Below are 22,419 nucleotides of genomic sequence, written 5' to 3'. Positions count from 1 at the left end.
TGGTGCTGCCTCCGAACAGGTTTTTCAACAGGGATGGACATGTAACTGTAGCAATGAGATCTGTTCCGTAGAAGGTGGGTGTGCATGCGGCAGGAGAGACATGTAACCTCTCAGAAGAAAGGATCAAGAGGAAAAAGAAGGTGGAAGGCTCGAGAAAAAAAAAAATAGAAATGGGGAAAATAGAAAGACAATGCAAAGAGCAATGGCCAGGAACGTTTTCTAAAGAATGCCCCCATCAGAGGGCCAAAAGGCTGTGTGGACTCCAGTGAAGTGCACACAAGACCATCCAGAGGCACACGAAGTACCTGGCACTTTGTTATTCCAGGTAACACACGACGACATCTCCCACGCTCTGCTGAGGGAGAGATGACCTGTTGTTTTGCAGTTCACTGTTTTTGTTACATCTGAAAAGATTAACAACCAAAATTCTGGGCTAAAATTGAAATGAGCAAACGTTTTGTCAGGGTTTCACCCAATTTCCTTCTAATTTATGTGGGTGGTAAGCTTTTATGATGTCCTTAGCTAGTCACATTTCTCTGGTTTTAAATGTCTGGATATTGTAAATGTGTTCTTGGGAAACAGAAAAGTGCCATGGGAACCATAACTGCTTCACAAAGTGATCCACTTTTGGATACTGCAACTGAACTGAGATGAAGGAAACTATACAGCCTTTGGAACATCCAGCCAATGATTCACAACATCCAAATAATGCTCCTGATTCATCCTTCATGAAAACAGCCCAATTCAGCCTGGCACTATGTGACCCTTCTCAGAAACCACCAACCCGCAATGTTAAAACTACTGGAGGTGGTTTTATAGTACAAGTCCAAATTTATAATAGATTTTTATAATTTAAAAAGTTCTAAATATTCCAGGTTTTACTCTTTCTTTCAGATGAAAAATCTCAGAGGATACAAATAACAGTAATTTATTTCTGAGGTCTAAGGTGTATAAAGTACAAAACTAATGAAACAAAATTTCACTACATCTCCCATGCAAATGCAAATCTGAGCAACTTCAACTGATGCTGAAAGAGAACTGGAAATACATATTTAGTCAATCTACTGCTTTCAAGTAGAAGTTTCGTCTCAAAGTTTATAGATCAAAGACTGATGCTGGGGAAAAAACGTCTGTGAGTGACTACCACAAACAAAAACAAAGCAGTGCTCACCTCTCAAATTAAATAATATGCAAGAAAATACATTCATCCAAGTGTAGTGGTGAAGGTGAAATATTAAGCTTATATTAACTGATGAAGGCCCAATCTTGACTGGCAGCAACCTGTGTAAACTCTGCTTCTATTGCTTTTAAAAAAAAAATAATTGTAGAATTATACATGAATGGAACAAATCCACTGCAAATGTTAACAGCTGACAGCTACTGACATGCTGAAGTACCTGAAGTACACAAGGTCAGGAGAGGTAAGAGACAATCTGGTTTGGTTAGCACCAGTAAGTAAAGGCTGTTAGGGATTCAGATTATGTCCTACAGGTCCATAATACCATATTAAATTAAATATTTCTAAATTAATTTAATTTTAAAAAATCCCAGAAAGTACCACTGCTTCTACAGCATCAGACTGAAAGATATTTGCAGGCAGAATTACATTTAAGCGTGTTCCAGTTATACTTCCAAGGTGTCTATTGTCTATTTTTATGATGTTCCTAGAAGGGATTCCATACAAACCCCAAGCCTGACGTCTCGCTTAGAAAATAGCACAAAGCCTTTTCTGGAGTCCAGTAATCTATTCATACCAGAAAGGGGTCATTTTCCCACACTTAAGTATTGCAGCAAACCACGTGTGTGCATCATGTTACACGAGAATGAACGCTATTCCAAACCCACCAGCTTCCAAATGTTTCTTTATTATTTCCATAATTCCAAAAAAGATAACTCACAGAGCCCTCGTCTTTGAGTTTGCCTTCAGTTCCCCTGTCAAAGTACAAAACCCAAACATCTTCCTGGACAAGTGTTCAGCCAGCTTTCCCATCTCTACCTGCTACTTGTTTTTCCTGCAGTAACTCTTCTTCCTTTTTCTTGTAAAGCTTCAGGAGGTATTCATCAGGCTCAATCCCTGCCTCCTTTAACTCTGCCATGGCTTTCTCCAACCGGTGCAACGTACGGGCACTCTGCACTTTTCGAGCTGTGATGTACAATGTAAATTCCTTGAAGCCGATCAGTTTACAGGTATCCACCTCACAGATATTTTTAACATCTTTGGTTTTGTCCACCTGGGGGAAGAAAACTAAACCTGACATTTTTTCCAGATCTTCAATATTTACTTGGAACTCAGTCAGCTGATGACTGAAGCCTATGGGGTTGTTTGGCACCACAAAAGCTCCAAGTACCAAGGGCTCTGTAGAGGTTCTGCTCCGTCTGGCAAGGATCACCTTGTACAGGTGGGACGGCACAGCTACCTCATCCTTTCCGATGACCTGTCAAAAGGAAAGTTAAGTTACAGACAGATAATAGATCTTACCGGTTCAGGGGGCAGGGATGTGAGACTAATCCTACTGCCTCTAAAAAGAAGTTACAGCAGGTAAGTACACAGCAAAATCCTGTGCAGTGTTACCAGACTAGAAGCTGGGGTGGAAACCACTATTTCTCTGCAGCTCCTCATAGCGGATGGTCAGGAATTAGCTAGATATTTAATGCCTGAATCCCTCTCCAAAATGGGAAAAGCAGGGCAAAGAAAACTCCCCTGCAGGTTTACGCAGCCACTGTTGGTAGGAGACTTTCCCAGAGGGTTCTCTGCCTTTCTTTGATACCACTACTGACTTTATTTTATATTGTTAAGAATTATGCAGACATAAGTTCAAAAGATTAGTCAATACTTGCTTAAACATTTTTAAAGATCTGCAACAACGAGTTCTGGTAAAAGGACAAACTCAACTTAAATCTGCCAAGCAAATGCAACTTTAGTTATGGCTTAAACTTGAACTTGAACCAAATCTGAAAAACCTGTCTGGTAGCAGGGAGTCAGCCAAGACTCCAGCTCCCTTCTCATACTGTATCACTTAATGCTAGGAAAGCTGTTGTCAGTAACAGTGGCCCTATACTAAGTTCCTGACCTGATCCAAATCATGTGCTTCTTCATATGCATTTCAAATCAACCCTAATTTACCTTCTGTTGGTTATTTTTTCAATTACTCATACACAGGCTGTATTTAAAAGCTATGTTACCCAAGCAACTAGTTTTCTGAGGGGACCTAAAGAAGTACGTTCAATGACTCAATATCTTGAAAGAGAAGTCTATCCAAAGAAAATGCAACTATTTCTTCCAGAAATTTGCTATGGTTCAACTTAAGAGCTTGTACGTGTTGGGTTCCCTTCAGTGTCACTCAGACCAGGATCTAGGAATTTAACTGAAGCACCAGGAAAGGAAGATCATGATTCCGAATTCACATGAAATCTGCTAAAAGCTCACACACATTATGTATACAGTAGACACCCCACCCTGTGTCAGGAATAAATCGAAGGGAATACACCTATTGATGATAAACGTAATCTCTCCAGTATTCAAAAAGTGATGCTCATGCATTCACTATAACAGGCTTTTTTTTTTTTTCCCCAATATTGCTGAACTGAATCTGCCAACAAAGTGTAACAGGTTCACATATGAAAAATCTGAATTTGCATAACCCTTCTGTATAAATACACTTCTAAAATTTGTACTTTTATTCTGTTGGCAACAGAACAAAAAGATGCAGATGCATTACAAAAACTAAAAGGCATCTTGGTTTTTACATAAAATCCAATAACTTTGTACTATTTCCAGTATATGCAATACCTGTGAAAATAAAGACCACTTGTTTTGGGGTTCTGACAGCTTTTTGTTAAATACAGTTAAAATACAATTTCTGAGAAAGCAGGTACTTATTTCACTGCCATAACTGATCACATTAATTGCAAGTATTTTACAAATGAATCCAGTACATTAGTTCAAACATGCTTTGTTCATTCATATATTCAGTATAACTCAATCACAAAAGAAACACTTCCTGTGTGTGCTTTATTCTGCAAGTACTCAGCACTACTGCAAGAGAAAATGAATTTTTTAAATTAAACTCTGCCTGTGGCTACTGAACGAAGGTTTCTATTTCAATAGTTAACTGATTTCAGTAACGAATTATTTCAGTGCTTGAAGTGTGTCATCTACCTCTGTTGCCAGTTTAAGTGACCGGTCTTTAAGTTTTACCAAAATCAGAGAAAATACTTTCAGGAGAAAGCGAAATCTCTGATAAAGAAAATTTTCTCATGTTTTGTACAGTAATGTAGTAGGAACATTACTACTGTCTCTGGCAAACGTGCTTTCTAACCTCTTTATGCTGTTACAGAATATTTTCCTCCTCATCCCTAAACTAGGCTACTTTATGCCTTTGCCATAGTTCAAACCTTTTTTGCTGTGTTGGTTTTTTTTCAGTCCAGAAATTACCTTGTTTATGGCACTAACCTTCTCCTGATCAAAATTCTGCCCAGACACATAACAGTCACTGAAACTGGTAAACAATAAATAAATGCCTTATGCGAAATCTTTCCTTCTCAATGCCAACAGATCTCTTGATAAGGAAATTAGAGCTCCTGAGTGTCAAAGCACTTTGCATTTAGCATTTAGTGTGGGTGAAACCAGAGTTACAGCTCCTCAGGATCAACTGCATAAATAATTAAAACTGACTGATGCACAGGTAATTTTAAAATATACTAAAAGCTATGCATCAACACACTGTTCTATCTAGTGGGTTAAAACCAAATTAAAAAATGAATAGTGTTGAGAGTTTAACCAAGTAGCAATAGACAGCACTCAGGCTGGGGAGTACATGCAATGTATGTGGTGAGAGGGAAGCAGCCATGAAGCATGAAAAGCTCTGAGAGGGAGAGAAGAGAGTTCATGTTTCCATATTCACCCAAGTGCACTCAGTGACTGAAAATAAGGCAGAAGGCTGGGGTTCCTTTTCTCCCTGCAAAGCTTGCACTGCAATCCCACCTCCTGCATGCTCCCAGGGCAGGGCAAAAGGGAAGGAAGAGGCTGTGTGCAGCTGTGCTGCACCCTTCAGCTGCTGTAGCCTCCTCAGAGAAGGCAGCAGTGAGACTAAACCCTGTTCTCCAGGTTCTCCCTGGGCCGACAGTCTCCTGACCTGCAGCATTCCTGTACACGATGGTGCAGCATTCCTGTACACGATGGCCTATACTGCCTTTTCCAGGCCACTTTGCATATTTTTTTTCCACTATAAATACATGTATACATACCAGGTTCTCCTCAGCTTGGCTCCCTCCCCTTCTCAACACCTCCCACACACATATACACACCAGCATCCTCTGTTTACTGTATAAAAGACTAGAGGAAGAGTGAACACACAGATGGAGCTGCCACAAATATCTCCAATTAGGGGGTATATGGCATATGTAAAACAAACAGGTGAATGTGTGTTGAGTGAGCTAGCAGAGGGAACAGGGGATTAAGTCTGAGGACTGAGTGGGTGGATAGAAAGGCTGAGGAATGAATAGAGCCGCACACAGAATAGTTAGGTATGAAATGGAAATGCTGAATGCCTGAAGTGGGTGTTAAGGGAAAACAGACCCTGTGCTTATGTAATATTATGCAAATATATATATTCTATGCAAAATAATGCACATTTATGCATAGTATATGCCCCTATGAAGGAGGGAAGGAAAGAAAGGAGAAGTTCAAAATGAAGGAAGGGTTGGCTTTTTGAGAAATACAGTTCTAAATACAACTCAACTCTATATAGGCAATAGCCATACATGTAATCTATGTACCATTTCAGGTTCATGTAAGCTCTCTTTTGAAGATTTAAATAAAAATTAAGTAGTGCACAGGCTTTATACCAGTCCTCTGAATAACAGTAAACTACTTCTGTAATTACTCCACTGAGTTCTAATACTGTTAAAGTGATTAAACCAAACTTCAATGTGCCAAACAGCCAGAGTCCACAAGTTTCCTTTCCACATGCAGAATAGGGTATAAAACATCTAACCCCAGCTCATTCTCCTGGAGAACATCATCAAAGTAGGGTGCCTGATTTCTCTGACAGAGTAAATGTGCGTGACGAAGAATATGTATGTTTTTTTCCTGCAGTTTAATGCTTATGTGAACCATGCACAGGATGCATCACCAATAATTTATGCAGCCAGTGCGACTCAATGATTTCTATTTAAAAAGGAAACGCAGTTCTGGAGCACACCATACTATTTCCATCATTATGCTCTGTAATATCCCACAATTTGCTTTTTTATGGGAGTAGATACAGAAGCTACACATGAATAAAGCCGTAGAGTTGCCACACTCAAACAGCTCAAGAGCCAGGGAAAGAAGTGTGATTTTGCAGAAGTGAAGCAATAGGTAGAAAAAACAAACTCAACAATTCATTTCCTATTGCCACCTAGAGGATTTCCCTACCTAACTACAGCAGTCTGAATCACTATTCTGCTCTGCACCATGCCATTTATCTCAATGCATGCCTAACAGAGGCAGATAGCATATGCTCCCATTGTAACAGAATAGAAAATGGCTTAAGATTATCCATGCACAGATGTTGACTTTGATTTGTGCTAGTCCATCCACAGGCAGCAGATGATCTTTCAGCAATCAATGCTGGAAACAGCTATCTGTCCCAGCTGGAGAAGAGCAACAGTTTTTAATCGTATCTGTGATTCAAAAAAAAGGTCTCATGTGCTAGTACAAGCAAGAAAATACAGCATTGGCCTGCTGAAAATCACTGCTGTCCCACATGCTTTCACAACATGTTGCTATCAGGCCACACAGTAAATTTTTCAGTCAACCTTTGAAAATTTGTTTTGCTATTCCTAAAACGTTTTGCTTAATCTTTTGAATTTTCATAAGCCTCATAACAAAATTAAGCCCTACTCAAGCTAAAAAGCCTTCTTTTTATAGCATTAAAAAAAATTGATTTCCCATCACGATTTGGGAAACCAATGTAAAATTTCAGATGCTATTTCTCTTTGCTGTCCATATCAGTTCAACTAAAGAATGTTCATTGCCTCGAGTTTTTGGAGCTGCTTATTCCTTTCTCTGCTGCTTTGCTCTTGTTTTCTTTGGCTATCTGGCACTAGCTGAAGCCCTACGACTGAACCGATATCATGTAATAATGCAAAATTATGTCATTTTCAACACAGTGCTTATTATTTTTATTATTATTTACATTGTTACCAACATTCCACAAATGTGTATAAATTTATTATACTCCTCCATGCCCAATCAAATGTGGACAGTTGTCACAAGCACAGGCCATTAAAACGTGCAACTCCTGACATTTAGAAATGTTACAGACTGCTAAAACAACAAACATGTTGGTAAGCAGTTATACAAATTTAGCAAGCTCACAGGGACAGATAAAGGTAAGGGCAGAAGCAACACAGTTTCTTGAAACAGAGAGAGAACTCAGCGAGCTTTGATAAATTCGGTCTTATAGCTAAGTCACTGAATGGAAGTTTGTTGTATGCGTGGCTTTCCTTTGATTTTGGCCAAATGGAATTGTTCTTGGTCATAATTTTAAAAATTGGACAAAGGACACAATTTCATAATACATGTGGAGTTCTTAAGCATCACAATAAACAACAAAGACATTTGTTAATGGTATCTGGGATGTTTAGGCAATACGGCTTTAACTAATGTCACTTTCATGGTGGTAGTTAGGACAAATACAAGGCAAAGACACCTCCAAAAATGACAGTTTGGGGTTTATGAGAAAGAAAACTCCATTCTTACATGAACAGGAAAAAAGGAATATATTAGGTGTAACAGCTGAACACCAGAGAGATTATGTTAGAAGAAAAAAGAAATGTTACCCATACTAGAAATCTTTAAAACACACAAATATGATAACAAATGTTATCATAACAAATGTTATCATATTTTCATTTTATACTGGACTTGTTACAGCCTTCCAGAGTGGCAAAAAATGCATCTTCTTCTAAAAGGGTAAGAATAATTTTTAAAAGAAAGGATTCACAAATTTAAAAGTAGTATTTTGCCACCTAGTGACTAGAAAATGAAAATCAACCATGGAGAGAATTAGCAGAAGGGACAAGCCTTTCATCTGCTGGAGCCAGCTCTGGATTGGCAATTATCTGAGACTCTCTTAAAACCTGATAAACAGAAATCACATTCAATCATGACTTTAACTGCCAACACACAATGAAGAGTCCTTGCCTCAGAGGGTGCCATCATCAAATACATGAAAATGATAGTTCCAGAAATTCCCTCTACACTCCAGTAACTGTTTCTTCCCTATTTCTCTGTGTAACAACTAGAGTTGAGAACAAAGCCATACTGAAAATCAGAAATGACTGAAAACAAGCATACACACAATTCTCTATGTAACAATACTTCCACCTACGTCTGGCAATAACAAAATTAAAACTTCTGTTATGTTTCTTGATGGACAGAATTCCTGTCACCCAAAATAAGACAGTCATTTTCTCTGAATAGCCATTTGTTTTGTTTTAGCTGTAACTCGAGGCATGATACTGACCAAATGCATCAGATGTTTTACTGTAGATAACATTATTCCTGCTGATGTGACCCCAGGTTTGACAATCTAGAGCTTTATTATAATTTGATACTAAATTCTGTACAGAAACAGACTTTCTGGCAGTATAAAAAAATTCCCTTTGCTATCAGTATGATTTTATTTACTTGATTGTTTTGACAGCATTAACTGCCTTCACTCCTTTTCCTTCTGGATTTGTGTTAGGCACTGATTGTGTTGGTAGGGTTTCAGTCCAGTATTTGAGAGAAGTCTGTCAGATGGCATTGAGAAGAACCAAGCACGTGTGGTACAAATATACACGCTTGGGTGTAAAGGTAGTCTTAGCAATACTGAAAACGGATAAAATTCATAGTAACAATCTGTAACAACATCACACAGCCAAGCACTCTAAAATGTAAATGTATGTACTTCAGGAAAATATAATTTGTTATGGCTGGTCTGACTAGTATTGCCAAATCATTCAGCAATCCTGAAAAAAGAGAGGAAAAAAAAAATAGAGATGGTAAAAACCAGCTGTGCCTAAATACATAGTTATGGCATTAAAAGACAGACACACCAACTCACTTTTTTTTTTAATAAAGAGGGTATGTACACACGTTATGATACTCTATTTACATGAAGATAGACTTCCAAAGAATCCAGTAAGTTACTTAACACTGAATCCACTACAGTTTCTATCACTATTCCTCTTATAATAAAAAGACCATCAAGATGGGTACAGTGCTAAATAAAAGCAACACCATAAATCTATCCTGCACCTTTGATGCCTCCTCTCCTCCAATCTTAACCCCCTGTCTATTATTTTCATTTGTACATCATGTCTAATTTTAGTGCTGACAGAGTCCACGTCGTTTACACCAGCTGATTGAAGATCTAGCCCTTTAAACTTAAGTTTCACAGGACATGTACAATAGACCTAGATACAACAGTTGCCTGTGTAGCCTTGAGCCTATCTGAAGCAGCCAACAAACAGCAACAGTCCCCAGGTTTACCCCTTCCTTTAACAAAGATCCCTCCCCCTATAGTATCTTGGCTAGAAGAAAACCTCTGCTACTGAAAGTCGACTGCGGAAAATCATAAAGCACCGTGTCATATTTGAGCGGTGCAATTTATTTCCCCAAGGACTTATTTGTCACAGAAATAGACGGCAAGTAAGTACATCTTCTGGTACAGTGATTGCACATCTCTGGCCCAGCCTAGTTAATTCAATTTTGAAAATTAAACAGCAGACACAATTTCAGCGTGAACCCAGAATATCACTACAAAGTACAGAAAAATGTCTCTTCAAACAACAAAATGTTGTCTAAACTGTACTTTCATTCACCAGTCACAGTCAATTCTTCTTAAATTAGTATTTATTACAGTGGCACTGGGAGTAAAAGGGTGGAGCATTGAGCATGAAGCAGCAGAATTACTGCAACATTTGTATTTCAAACTCCAAATCTGCTGATGGAGGAAAACCAGTACAGTGACAGCCACTGGAGTACAATAATGTATAAAACAAGACAATGTCATTTTGATTTGATCTGGGCAAAGACGAAAAATCTGCATCTGCCTCTCCAGTGAAACAGAAAACATTTTTCCTGTTGGCATTCTATTTTACATATATATTCTCAAAATATGTTTTTCATATACCAAGCACAGTCATCAATCTACTCTTTGCAATAAAAGCCTCTGCTGGCGACAGATGAAATGACAGAACGTATCTGAGGATACAGCAAGTTCAGCCAATAGATATAACAATGATGGCATCTAAGGAGTTCAAGGTTAATTCCCTTTCTGGAATTATACAGCAAATGGTACCAGTGTCCAAACAGGAACTGGGAACAATGCCATGACCAATGCTCTGTTTTTCTTCTATAGTGATCTAAAAATAACCTTTTTAGATGTCAGATGAAAAAAACACCAGACTGTAAAGCCATGGATATGTATTTCAACACTCCTTTACCCAAAACCAAGGAAACGAAGATTGAAGAGAGGATTGAAACAAACCAATGCAGACGCATTCACTGTAGTACTTCTGTGTTTTCTTTCTCCCATAGCTATAGACTCAGAATAGAATAAAAACATTTGAAGAGAGCTCTGCCTTAACAGTCACATCACCAGATTATAGGTTCTGAATTTCAGCGTGATTGTGTATACTTCAGCACTTCTCCTTAAACAGCACATACAAAGCAAAAGGACACCTTCTCACAACAGCTTCATAAGCCCAAACAAGGAGGACTAAAAGCCTTTCATTTCTAAGTCACTTGTTTGAACCTAGCACAGTCCACTCTGAAAGACAGGTAAGAGCTGCCAACTCTTAGTGTTCCTGGTTTAAGGGCAGAACCCCAGGCCACCAAAATCAATGGCCATGACTGCAATTATATCCAAGGTATCTTTTGAAAAGACCTTCTCTCCAGCGCTTTGACGGCTTGTATTCCCTCTTCTAAGTGTAAGATGGAAAAAGAAAAAAAACAAACCACTCCACTGTGAAGTCTCTTTCCCCAAAGGACAACTTCAATGGCAAGCACAAGAACATATACCATAAAGTGATTTCAAAATAAGAAAACAATTATCAGCCTGCATTTATTTCCACTTGGAAGTGCAGCCAAAGAGGACCCAAATCAAATGATCTAATATTCAAAACAAAACAAAAAAACAAATGAACATTTCATATTTCCCACCTGCAGACAGCATTATCTGTACTTAAACATCAATCAATTTACATAATAAATCTCACCCTAGGAAGCTGAGTAAAGAATTTATGAATGTGGCCAAATGGTGAAATGAAAACACAAATACCATCATTCCACTGTTTTCCATCTCACATTGGACTTCACTTCACAGCTTATATTAAGACCAAAACTGATAAAACATTCATAAAAGACCAGAGTTGTCATCAAACCTAAAGATGATGAAGACATCTTGGCAACAGACAAGAGCAGAATGATATGATGATCAAAGGCATGGACATTTTGTGCCACTACTATTCCATCATCACACCCTGGTACCAAGTTACTTTGAATAAAGGCAGTAAGATGCAGTGCCTGCTCTTGTCTTTACTGGTGGAATACTAAAATTTACATTTCAAAACTAAAATGGAGAGACACGATCATTTTTCAGAAAATGTAATCTTTCTCTTCTAAGTAAACACCTTCTCTAGAGAAAAACTAGAGAAAGATGACCAAGATTAAAGCAAAGCAGTTGATAGATGCTGTTGATGGATGACTCAACTGCTTCCTGGAAAATCATTTGCAGTTATAAAACGTCCAAGTCAGCGCAGGATTTTTAATTCTTTGCTATGTAAGATGAATGTATATTTTCAGTGATAAAAAATAAATGCAATATCCTGGCAGCTACAAGGACGCAAATTCCAGCAAGCTATGTGCAAACCTGGAGAACTCTTATAGTACCATTCAGCATGACAGTAAGCCAAACACTCAGCTCAACACTGTTTAACAGGAACACTTCCCTCCTGCTCCGAGCTATGTGCTTTTGACATACTACTCATGCTGTCACTAGCAAGTGCTGGACTGCTCTGTGTGCTGCTATGGCAGCAGAAAATAAGCCCAGAAAGCAAATAAAGAGTCCAGTATGGATGATTTTCTATTGCATTGGGTAATTAAGCATCTTGTGGAAGGATCTGACCATCATTAGCACTGGCATACAAAGGAAAGGACTGGAAAGTATAACGGGCAATAGTGAAGTCAGCACTCTCTCTCTAGGTGGCAAGGAAGCATTGCCAGCCTAAAGCTGGCTTTGTTGCTAAGTTATTGGGTGGCACTGGTTATATTCCCTAACCATGACTTATTTATCCGTTTGAAAAAACGAGCATGGTTGTCACCTTCCTTACAAAGATACGTCGAGAGCTGAAGCTTGGAACTGCCACTGAATGTGAGAAAGATACATTATTATTAATGCATTTTCACGTGCATAACAGAGGACTGTCTAGGAAAAAAAAAACAAACCAAACCCAAAGCTGATTTTGTCACAGTCAAGGTTATAGATGTGTCAATGTGTATATATAAAAAAAATAAGGGAAATAAGGGACAGTTCTTAAAGAAGTAAAAAAGTAAAAGCAAACAGGAAAAATCACATTCTGTCACGACTGAGTTCCTCGTTTAATCAAACGGAAATCTGTTGTGTATTTATAATGGAGAAATAGTGCCTAAATTTTAGCAGTAAACAAGCCAGTGTTGAAAGCTGAACATCTCTCCATTTTGTGTCTTTCATATCCCTCTGAAAGAGGGGCTTGTTTATAGCAGGCTTATTCATTGCTCCTCAGAGAACTAGGTGGACATCCGAATCACTCACCAGCTGAAGCTGCAGTTGATCTAAGTACTTATTTTCAAGGAAAAGCGTGTTTTCAAGACGTATATGTAAAACAGAGCGTTTATTACTTGCATTATGCCAGCTTTCATCTAGCAAGTGAAAAGAGCAATAATCTCATTACAGTAGGGGCAGAAGGCAATACTCCCTCCTTGAATACTTTACTATGATCAGATCCTACAGATGTCTAAACATATGCTTACAAAGAGTAAGTCAGGATAAGCAATAATAAAATCACCTCTCAACTTGATAGCCCCTCCTACCTATCACAGATGGTTTCTAGAGACTGTGCATGATCAGTCCTGGACGTTCAGAGTATTTTAAGCAGGTGATAAAAATGGGAAACTAAAAGAAGAAGGTAGGGGTGCCAGTACCAGGGACCAGTGACTGCATTGCATTCACTGAACACCTACTGAACTCAAATGAAGCTTTTCAGCTGCCTTTTGTACACTCGGAATCTCAGTTGCCAGGCCTCATCTAAGTGATGCATATGTGATATCAGCAAACATCCGTTACTGAAATTAATGGAGCACAGGCATTCCAATACCCTTTTCTGAGGAACCCACCTTACTTTGCTATTGCACTGTTCCTGAAATATTCAATAAATGATTGTGTAGAGGCATACATATGAACAAACCCCACTAACTCTCTGCTTAGATACTGTGATGTATTACAAAAGTCAGAAAATAGTTTTACTGCAGACTGTGACCAGATTTTTAATAGGGTTCTCTCTCTAAATGAAACAAATTATTTTAAAATTATATTTTTTGATGTGCAGGCAAGATATAATGTCTCCACTGAACTTGTCCCAACTAGCACTAGGCATTTCATGCATTTTTGCTTTATCGAGACACAATATAAATTTTACAGAAATAAAAGTATTACCATTGGACTGTTAACCCAGCAACATACAATTATATACATACCTGATAAGTAACGCTCTTTTTTCCATCCTCATTTGTTTGAGGCAAGGTCAGAGGTCCAGAAACTATCCAAACATCCTCAAATCTCTCTGTCAATTCCCGACAATACATCTCCATTCTGGAACACATTTGTCAGACAGGGTAAAGTCAGCTGGGAAATAACATAATAATCTTTGAAACATACTGTGAAGATCAAGGTGAAATACTGACAGTTCAGGAGCATTTTTCCAAACTCCTGTGACTGACTCACAAGTCAAAGAACACAAAAATGCATGCCCAAGTCATAACTCCCGCTTGTCCCAGGTTCATTTCTTTACAGACAGGCGTTACCGCACAAATTTGAAAATGGCTTCTGTAGTCTTACTGCCTGTCCTCAAAATCTGAATTCTCTACGTACTCCCACACTTGAAAGCAGAAAGATACCGTTGATGGTTATTTGGGATTTGTAAGATACTTGTTTTAAACAGCAGGTTGTGGCGTTCTTACTTCAAAAGGTTCTACCATGTTACTGGATTTGTATGCTCCTCCCCAAGGAACCAATGTCTTGTAACAAACACCCTCTTCTTAGCTCAAAGTACTTAGGAAAGTTTCCCCTGCCATTCCCACGAAGTCTACTTAGGGTTTTTTTATATAAAACTATTTAGAAGTAAAGTAGTAACTCCAGCAACCCTAACATTATCTTTGCTTTTTAAACTGATTCAGTTTAGAGCATAAAATATTTCTCCAAATAAGTAGGTTTCTGTATGATGCCTATTTTATATAAAACAAAAGATTACAGCCTGTCTTTGATCTAACACCCCAAGTGTTATAAAAATCACAGCCATTAGTCCTTTAGTAAAGGAAGAGTTGCATTTCACTCAAATGGACAAACACACCAGCATATGAGCCAAATTAACCTGGCTGCCTCTGAAAGGGGAGGTTTCACTCCCTTTCTCTTTCTCATCCTTGTTCCTCACACCTCTCACTTGGGCCACCATTGGCACTCTTCATCGGTCAATAACCCTGAACAAAACCAGCCTTTTTTCTCTGCTGGGTTAGTGAGTTAAATCAGCTCACACAAACCAAAACCAGCAAGAATGAGCCTCTTCTTTTTTGGTAATAGTGAGCTGTCATGTGATAAGCCAAAGCACTGACCACAAGCCAGCTTTTTTCCTGCTGTCAGCTTTGCTTCTGCAGCTCAGCTCCTCAAGGTGTCTCATGGCAAGGCAATACAAACATCACCTCACACAAAGGAAGAATGGGAATAGATGCAGCTATGGAGTAAACTGCTTTTAATGTCAGTAGGGAAAGAGACCAGATTACAGTGACCATGAAATGGCACTCAAAATAAGACAGAAAATGACAGTTAAACATCAGAGCAGAAAGAAGCATGCATGTTGGTACATGAGAATGAGGAATAAGTACTAAGGTGCAGTTAGACGACACCGCTGAACCAATCTAACAGCTTACTATCTAATAGCTTGCTGAAAGATGTAGTCCTTCTCTCCCCTTTCCTACTGCTCCCTTTGTCTGCCCCAGGTGAACAGTCTATTCCATCTTCCATGTTCACTCTGGCACTCATCTCACCAGTTGATCCAATTTTCTAACCTAGTAGAAACATAACCAGGCAAAAAAAAATGTGGATCAGTTTAATGTGGGTTAGCAAATGGAATTAACTTACCACAAGTCAGGCTAGTACCAGAGATGGAACTGGGGAAACAGAAAAAGTACAGGGCTGGAGGGCAAATACTGCTTTAAAAATGAACAGATTGTTAAACTGACTAAGCTGTATTGCCTACCTGCACCTCAGAACAAGAAGCAAGTAAATAAAAAAAAAAGAGAAAGGAAGAGAGTGCTGAAGCCAGGAAGGGATAGGACACACTTTAAAGTGTATCTTTAAACTATTTATGATTAAACAAGTGACTGACAAAATAAGTGTCACAAATACCTTGTTCATGTATTTAAACTGTGGGGACAGGGTGCTGGCATTGGGAGAAACTGGTTGTAGCTGCTTAAACTGAGAGGCTGAGAGTGCCAAGGGAAATTTTCAAACACTCCCCTTGACTTCCTGATTAGGGAGAGATCCTGCTCAAGGGAAATAATGAGGGCTTCCAAACTTGAATTGGTACAAATACTTAGCTTTGGTATAAGGGAATTTTATGCTCAAATACTTGAGGCACTAAAATAACACAAAAAAACCCTCTTAAAATGCTATAGCATTTTATATGTCTATAAAGGAGTATAACCTTACCAAAAGCCTCATATGATTTTATATGCATTCTTGTAAAACTGGAAAGCAATGTGTAACTGAGTGATGATGCATTTTTGACAGACCTTTCGTACAATACTGTACATAATTCTGCTAACCTTCCCTTGAGAGAACCTTGTGAAATTCACCATTTTCCCCTCCTGTTTCTGAGCCTTAACATTCTGTATGTCCTGTGAAAGAAGCACTGGATGAATACTACTTTTATTAATGTTCTCCTCTGCTCAAATAAGTAAAGAATAAAAGTCCTACAGGAAGAAAGTTTAAATTTTTCAACCACTCACTTCACCTCAAAGCTTACCCTGCCAGCATTCACAAGCGACTTGGAAGCCAGTACTCGAAGAAGCACCTAAGACCTCAAGGAGTGACAGCTCAGTAGGGAGCACTCAGTTCTCCAATTCAAAGTGAACCAATGTCGACATACAGAGATGTGAATACTCTCGCACTGGAAGTGCTTTTTTGAGGAAGTGATGTTAAAAAAGATCTAAACCCTTTCCTTGCTTCGACTGATTTGTCCTTCAGGACAAAGGCGTGAAGCCTGCTACTTTCACCCACATCAGCCAGAAGTAGTATTTTTATCTATTCTAAATAAATGTCCTCCTCAGTTTGACTGAATAAAGAACTAAAGTACTCGTTACACTGTTCTTGCACTGTGAGGACTGAACTGCATGTTATTTCAGAGAAGGTTGCTATGATCACTACAGAGATAGCCTGTGGAGTGCTCCCAAACACTTTGATGTGAAAAAGCTTTATAAATACAACATTTTTTATTTATGCCACTGCCTGATATTTTTCACTTAGTTTACTTACAAGTACATTCTCACCTGTTCCAAAATCCAGCATTATTCTCATAATTCTGAGGCACAATGTTAGACAGATAAAATGTTTCGGCCATAGCTCTCTGCATACAGAAAGAAAATAATATCATTTAATTGAAATATTTATGAGCTGAAAATGCATTTTAGAAGTTTTTGGATCAGAATCTAGTGTAGTCTTAACCTTATCAAATAAAAGGTCAAATAAAATCTATATCCAGACATCTCCAAAAATATTTTGGATGAAGAGGCGCATAACTGAGGTGCAAACCTTGCAAAATGTATCAGACTTATTTATTTTTTTTTTTGTGATAGAAGCATAGAACAAGTATGTCCAATTCTAGAGGCACAGGAATTACCACATACCCAGTTCTGTAATACCTTTGGAAGCAACTAGCTACTTTTCTTTTTGAATGGAAAGAATGCTTTCACCCATGCTTTTAATTTATTTGACTGCCTTAAAGCCTAGCTTTTGCTTTCCCTTACAAAAAAAGGTTTTATTAAAAATATTTATCAATATTTTACAAACTTGTAACGTGCAGGCAATGAAACAAATTAAGAGACCTTAATGGTCAAATATCTACATATCTGCTTAATTTTATCTTCAAGAAGCGTCATAAATCTCTCTGAAGTCCACATATCTCCAAATGCAAAGAGCCTGGCACGAAAAAACTAGGCACATGCAGGATTTCCAAGATCTTAACCCAGAATCTTCATAGTCCTGTACTTGTCAATATTTTTTAACATACTGTTTCTTCAAAGTGAAGGGGCTGACAGAACTCCGTGGGATAATACGCAAACACTATCTGCACTAATTAAATTTGAAATTAACTTTTTATAAACTTGTCTTTGAAAAATTGTATCATTTCTCCGCATTTCAAGGCAGGTCAAGGATCTCTTTGCACAGATAGTAGAAACTCTCCAGGTATCACAAATAAATAACCACAAAGACACTTCCAGCAGAAACCAAACAACTCGTTCTTTCATCCACTACACGCCACTGCAGCATCACTCTGCCACACTGCATACCATTCTGCCTGGAAGAAATACAAATTCAAACTGCTTCTTAATTGACAAATTGCTGCATTAGGCACATTTCACAAGAGGATCCAATAAATCCAAGGCTGCTTTGTTAGTTAGCCAAGGCATTAGGGCATGTTTTTCTTACAGCTCAAATAAATGGCAGGTGGAAGACATTTTAAAGACTGAAAGAACTATGGCAAAAGAAGGTTCTAATTTACCTCACAGAGAAAGGAAAAAGCCTTTTAAATCATCCAGGCAATCACCCTTGCCAATACAGAACAGTACTCAACAGCATCTTTGCTTTGATCAATCCAGCCTTAAACATCTCAGGACCTGTAGGCCAGAATGAAGTCATCATTTCTCGTCTCTCCTTAACTGAGCATCAGAAGACACTTTTGAGGTCTGGTTGGTGAAGGTTATCATCCACATTTTTAAGACAGACAATGTGACATACAAGAGATTGTGGAGAATGCTTAACACTATATTGAACAACATACATTCACATCACCTCTGCCAAACAAGCTAACCTAGGTGTGATTTAACAAAGAGAGGTATGTCACCAGGGGTTGCACCTGATTTACATGCCTGAAGCACACTGTGAGAACATCCTACAGTGCTCAGTCAGGAACAGAACTTGTAACTCCAAGTCCAGGTCTGCGCATCAATAATAAGACCATGTTCCATCTCAAAATAAACTGCAAAAGGAACATTACACATTACTTCTAGGAGTCTTTTCACCCTTCCCAACTGATAAACTAAAACTAAAGAAAAAAAGTCCTACTGTTGAAAACTTGTTATCTCCCGCTGGTGCCATGTGTCCTCGTGACCATCCGCTCCCAAGGTAGTCTTCATTGACAGCACTAAATATTAGAGGGATATTAGGATCTGGTCTGAATTTACAGTGCCTTCGGTCTGCATTGCCTGAGGAATAACATGCTAAATTGTTAGGTTATCATTAAATCATCATAACAACAACACAAAAAGAACTGGCTATCACATCTTTCCAAATGACCCATGCCTAAGGATTCTGCACATTAATCTGAAGTATTTTTCTTCTCAACCATACAAGGGAAGAATTCAACTTAAATATCTGAGCTTCAGTGCTAAATTAATTCCCGCTACACATTAGAAATTCTAACATGCTTACTGTAGAGAAAAAAAACAAAAGCAAAATACCAGAAATTGAGATGAATATTAAAGGCAAGATTGCTAAAGATATAAACCACTCCAGATTCACTTTTTAGGACAATGAAGATATACAGATCTTCAGATCTGTATTTTTATGTTTGACCTCCTACAAGTATTTCTTCTTTTTCCAAGTCCAGCCTGGAAGCAGAATGGGTCTATCTTGATAAAGTTACACCTGGTAAAAAAATAATAAACCCATTCAAGAGAAAGTCTTAAGTGTTTTGTTCTTCATGGACACAGAAATAAGTGTAGAGCTTTCCTGTTCCTTTCCAAGATTCCTGTCCTCTCTTTCCAGACATCTGGGAACTATGCACAAAAGTGACTAGTGCTAAGTCTTTGGGAAAACAAAAGCTTCTTCGGGGAAGCTCACTGAAGTGTTGCAGAGATGGCAGCCCATTCCAAGCTGCTGTCTTTGCTGGTGAGACTATGACTTCTTCCTAGATTTACTGGCCATACTATATTTGTACCCTTGCACTGTGTAGAGTTCCAGCCAAATCCTTGGAAGTTACTCTAAGCAGGCTAAAACTTTTGAGACCGCTTCATCCCAAACATGAATTACTTCCTTGCAAAAGTGATGCTCAGAAGAGACTTGCACGAGTTACTCTGGCTCAGCTGTGTCTGTGCAACGGGTCAACAAAGCTGGTAAACAACTGGCTTAGAGCACCATCACTTTTTTCCACATTTGTTTACCCAAAAGACAGTGCAATTCAAAGTACCTACAGCACACTGAATTTTCTTTATAAAATTCAACGTGCTCCCTTAGGAATAATTTCACAGATGCTACACACAGGACCATTACATAGTCTCTTTTCATTAAGCAGGAATCACCACCTGCACAGAGCAGAGAGAATAATCCTCAAACCTGGCAATTTATAAAGCGCTTCCTGTTGCAATACGTGAGGGGCAATTTTCAGTAGTCATCATTGCTAGTTGTTAGAATTGCTCTTTCTTCTGTAGCTGACTGTGTGCGCGCACACAAACTGCATACACTCTGACTTTCACGTCAATATTATCGTTGAGTTCACAGGCACCCAGTGCTTCCTTGTGCTCCATACAGAGAGCAAAGTGTGGTGCACTCCACTTGGCAGCTCTCTGAAGAGACCAAGAAAATGTAAGGACCACAAGGAAGAACGGAAGGGGTGGAAAACAAGCATGCATATGGATAATGCATCTCCCTGAAACTAGTGCTTGTAAGCAATTTCCTCTCTGCTGACTGTCTGTACATACGTGTGTGGGGGATGATGTCAAAACAGAGGGGTGGTCAGAGCATCTTGACACAGTGCAGGTAGAAAGACGTAGCTTCACTTTTCCTTTCTGGTTTGGTAAGAATGTGACATAATACTTTAACATAGGATTGATGCTTAGGAAGCACTGACAAGTTTATCAGTGAGCAAAACAACAGAATTCTTGATTTTTAAAAAGACAAATTGTAATTTATCAATTAAACTTGAAAAAATGAAAAACTACGTCCTCATTTATTCTCTGTTCACTACTTTGGTAACAATGACTAATTTCTTCTGTAACCAATTTTGCATATCTCGTTTACATTTAAAGCTAATTTCTTTCCACTGTGTTTTTCAAACACTTAAATACATTTATTTTTAAACAGCACATCCTTTCAAAACTCTAGGAAAAGGAAGGCTTCTGTGACCTTCCCCAAATAACACAGTTCCATCTCAAATCTCAATTACAGTTGCTATCAAACATAAATCAGAGCTGAATGCTTCAAGATGTTTAATTTCAACTTTCATGTTAGTTGTATCTGATCATTGGGAAAACATTTTAATAATTCGCCTGTTGAGGCCTACTTGAAAGTAAGCCTGGAATTACTGTTTTCTTTTTAGAAAGAAGTGGAATCAATGATGCTACTTAGAGGTTGGTTATAAATATTTTCAGGATCACGCTTTTAATTTTGAAAAGTAATTTGAAGACAGTGATTAAGATATATTTAGAGGACTACTGCATTCATAAAACACTTCACAATTACACAGTTACTTCCATCGCTAATAATTTGCCTTATAAAAACTGAACTAATGCTATAAACTTAATTTACAATGACTGTATACCACTCATATTTCATTCACACTGACAGCAAAAAATCACTGAGCCTCTGTCTTGCATAAAGAGCAGAGAGAGTATTAGATACATCAGAAAATACAACAGCACTGCAACAAAGCCAAGACTGGCTGCAGCAAGTTCGCATGACACATCTGGCTTTGAACAATTCCAACTGTTGACATCCTTTGTTCCATTTTTATGTCACAGATGGACATTTTCTTCCATTCTGAGCAAACCTCTTTAAGATCTGTAGGTGAAACAGCGTGGCCACTAAAGGCACTGACTTGACAAGCAATCACACATATGGGGCAGCACCTAAACTGACATAAATTGGACCACAAAAGTAACTACGCTACCTAAGGAAACAAGAGCAATTTTATGCACCTGAGCAATAACACTGGCCATCACAGGTCTGAATCAGGCAGGAAAAGTTTAATATTCAGTTTTTCATCTCTTCTCCATTCACGTTTAGAAGAGTTAAGTGAAGCTTCCCTCCTGCAAAATGACTTAAGAGTGTTTACACTGGCACAGATACACAGACCTGGTTCTTACCAGGTAAATTCATAGCAGAAATTTCTCATGGGAAGTAGCTCTAGTTCTTGATTCCTTCCTTTAATACCCAGTCCCTCAGCCAAGAGCATACTGCACACTTCAGGACCTTGTACGTTCAATACCAGATTTGTCCCAACAAGAGAAAGAATACCGAAGAGATCTTCAACCAACACTGTCACATCTCTTCGCCGGCAACATCAGCCTTGATACTGCCATGAAGCTGACATTCACCCAGAGGGTTGCTGCTTCCAGCAGGATCATGAATGGGTGGAAAAAAAACATGCCTAGAGATCACTATAGGATTGTTTTTCCTGCCTGCTCCTACGTCCACGTTCTGTGACCTGCAAAGCCCATGCCAGGTGCCATAAATATAAGAAAATTAATACCGACATACCCAGTGTCTTCTGTTTTGAAATATGTTCAATCACCCATCTAGGCACTCGTTTTGCCTGGTCATAAGACAGTGCATGATTTGTATAACATCTGGTCTCTGTTCCAGCTTCAGGGAATCCATATTTTTCCAGCAGAGATTCTTCTACTGGTTCTAAGGAGAAAAATAAACAGGTGGTCATCCCAAGACAAAACGTGATCAGAAACAAAACAGTAAGAGAAGCATCTCAGTGGATGTAGACATACCTGAGGCTACTGCCACAATTAAGGCCTGAAAAAATACTGGGAACTATTGAGTGAAACTACCTTCTAACAAAAAAAAGATGTGCTTTTCATCATGCCCTCACACGAGAATCTCAGCTCTAGGACTAAGTCATCCACTC

General features: G+C 38.6%; 1 protein-coding gene across 1 annotated transcript; it reads right to left on the bottom strand.

Annotated features, from left to right (window-relative positions):
• Positions 1 to 934: 934 nt before the first annotated feature.
• Positions 935 to 22,218, bottom strand: EXOG (exo/endonuclease G). The gene is made up of 5 exons (XM_009558346.2): positions 22,041 to 22,218; positions 18,630 to 18,769; positions 16,835 to 16,911; positions 13,769 to 13,883; positions 935 to 2,435 (listed from the first exon to the last, which is right to left on the bottom strand). The coding sequence occupies exons 1-5, from the start codon at positions 22,216 to 22,218 to the stop codon at positions 1,974 to 1,976; spliced, it is 972 nt and encodes a 323-aa protein (XP_009556641.2). The 3' UTR covers positions 935 to 1,973.
• Positions 22,219 to 22,419: the final 201 nt, after the last annotated feature.

The sequence above is a fragment of the Cuculus canorus genome, chromosome 2 (assembly GCF_017976375.1).
Source record: "Cuculus canorus isolate bCucCan1 chromosome 2, bCucCan1.pri, whole genome shotgun sequence".
NCBI lineage: Eukaryota > Metazoa > Chordata > Aves > Cuculiformes > Cuculidae > Cuculus > Cuculus canorus.
Note: the sequence above shows the minus strand (reverse complement) of the source record. Positions and strands in the feature narration are given on the sequence as shown.